At 28.2% G+C, this 284-nt stretch overlaps 1 protein-coding gene across 2 annotated transcripts in view; it reads right to left on the bottom strand.

Moving 5' to 3' along the window:
• LOC107605673 (abscisic acid 8'-hydroxylase 4) overlaps positions 1-284 on the bottom strand; it is a 4,866-nt gene that overhangs the window by 505 nt on the left and 4,077 nt on the right. Inside the window, exon 8 of one of the 2 annotated variants that reach the window (XM_016307629.2) lies at positions 106-224. In XM_016307629.2, the coding sequence (XP_016163115.1) occupies positions 106-224 (119 nt within the window). The remainder of the gene's footprint in view (positions 1-105; positions 225-284) is intronic. The other variant, XM_021105349.1, reaches the window with a different exon arrangement.

Here is a 284-nt window from a genome sequence, read left to right as displayed (position 1 = left end):
GGTGTATAAATAAATTGATTCTAGATAGGAAAATTAATTGATTTACATAATCATTATTATATTATTTTCTTGCAAATTAATTCTTAATTAGTTAAATGTATGTACCTAAACTTGGTGACCAAATGATGGACCATAATCATTGTCTCAAGCTTTGCTAGCTCATTACCGGGGCAGGCGTGTACTCCACTGCCAAATGGCATGAATGTATTGGGTTTTGGTGCAACCTATAATTTAAAAAAAAAAATTAAAAAAATAACCTTATTATAAAAATAATAAGTTTCTGT

Source organism: Arachis ipaensis, chromosome B06, assembly GCF_000816755.2.
Source record: "Arachis ipaensis cultivar K30076 chromosome B06, Araip1.1, whole genome shotgun sequence".
Taxonomy (NCBI): Eukaryota; Viridiplantae; Streptophyta; class Magnoliopsida; order Fabales; family Fabaceae; genus Arachis; species Arachis ipaensis.
This window is presented reverse-complemented; position numbering and strand designations above follow the sequence as displayed.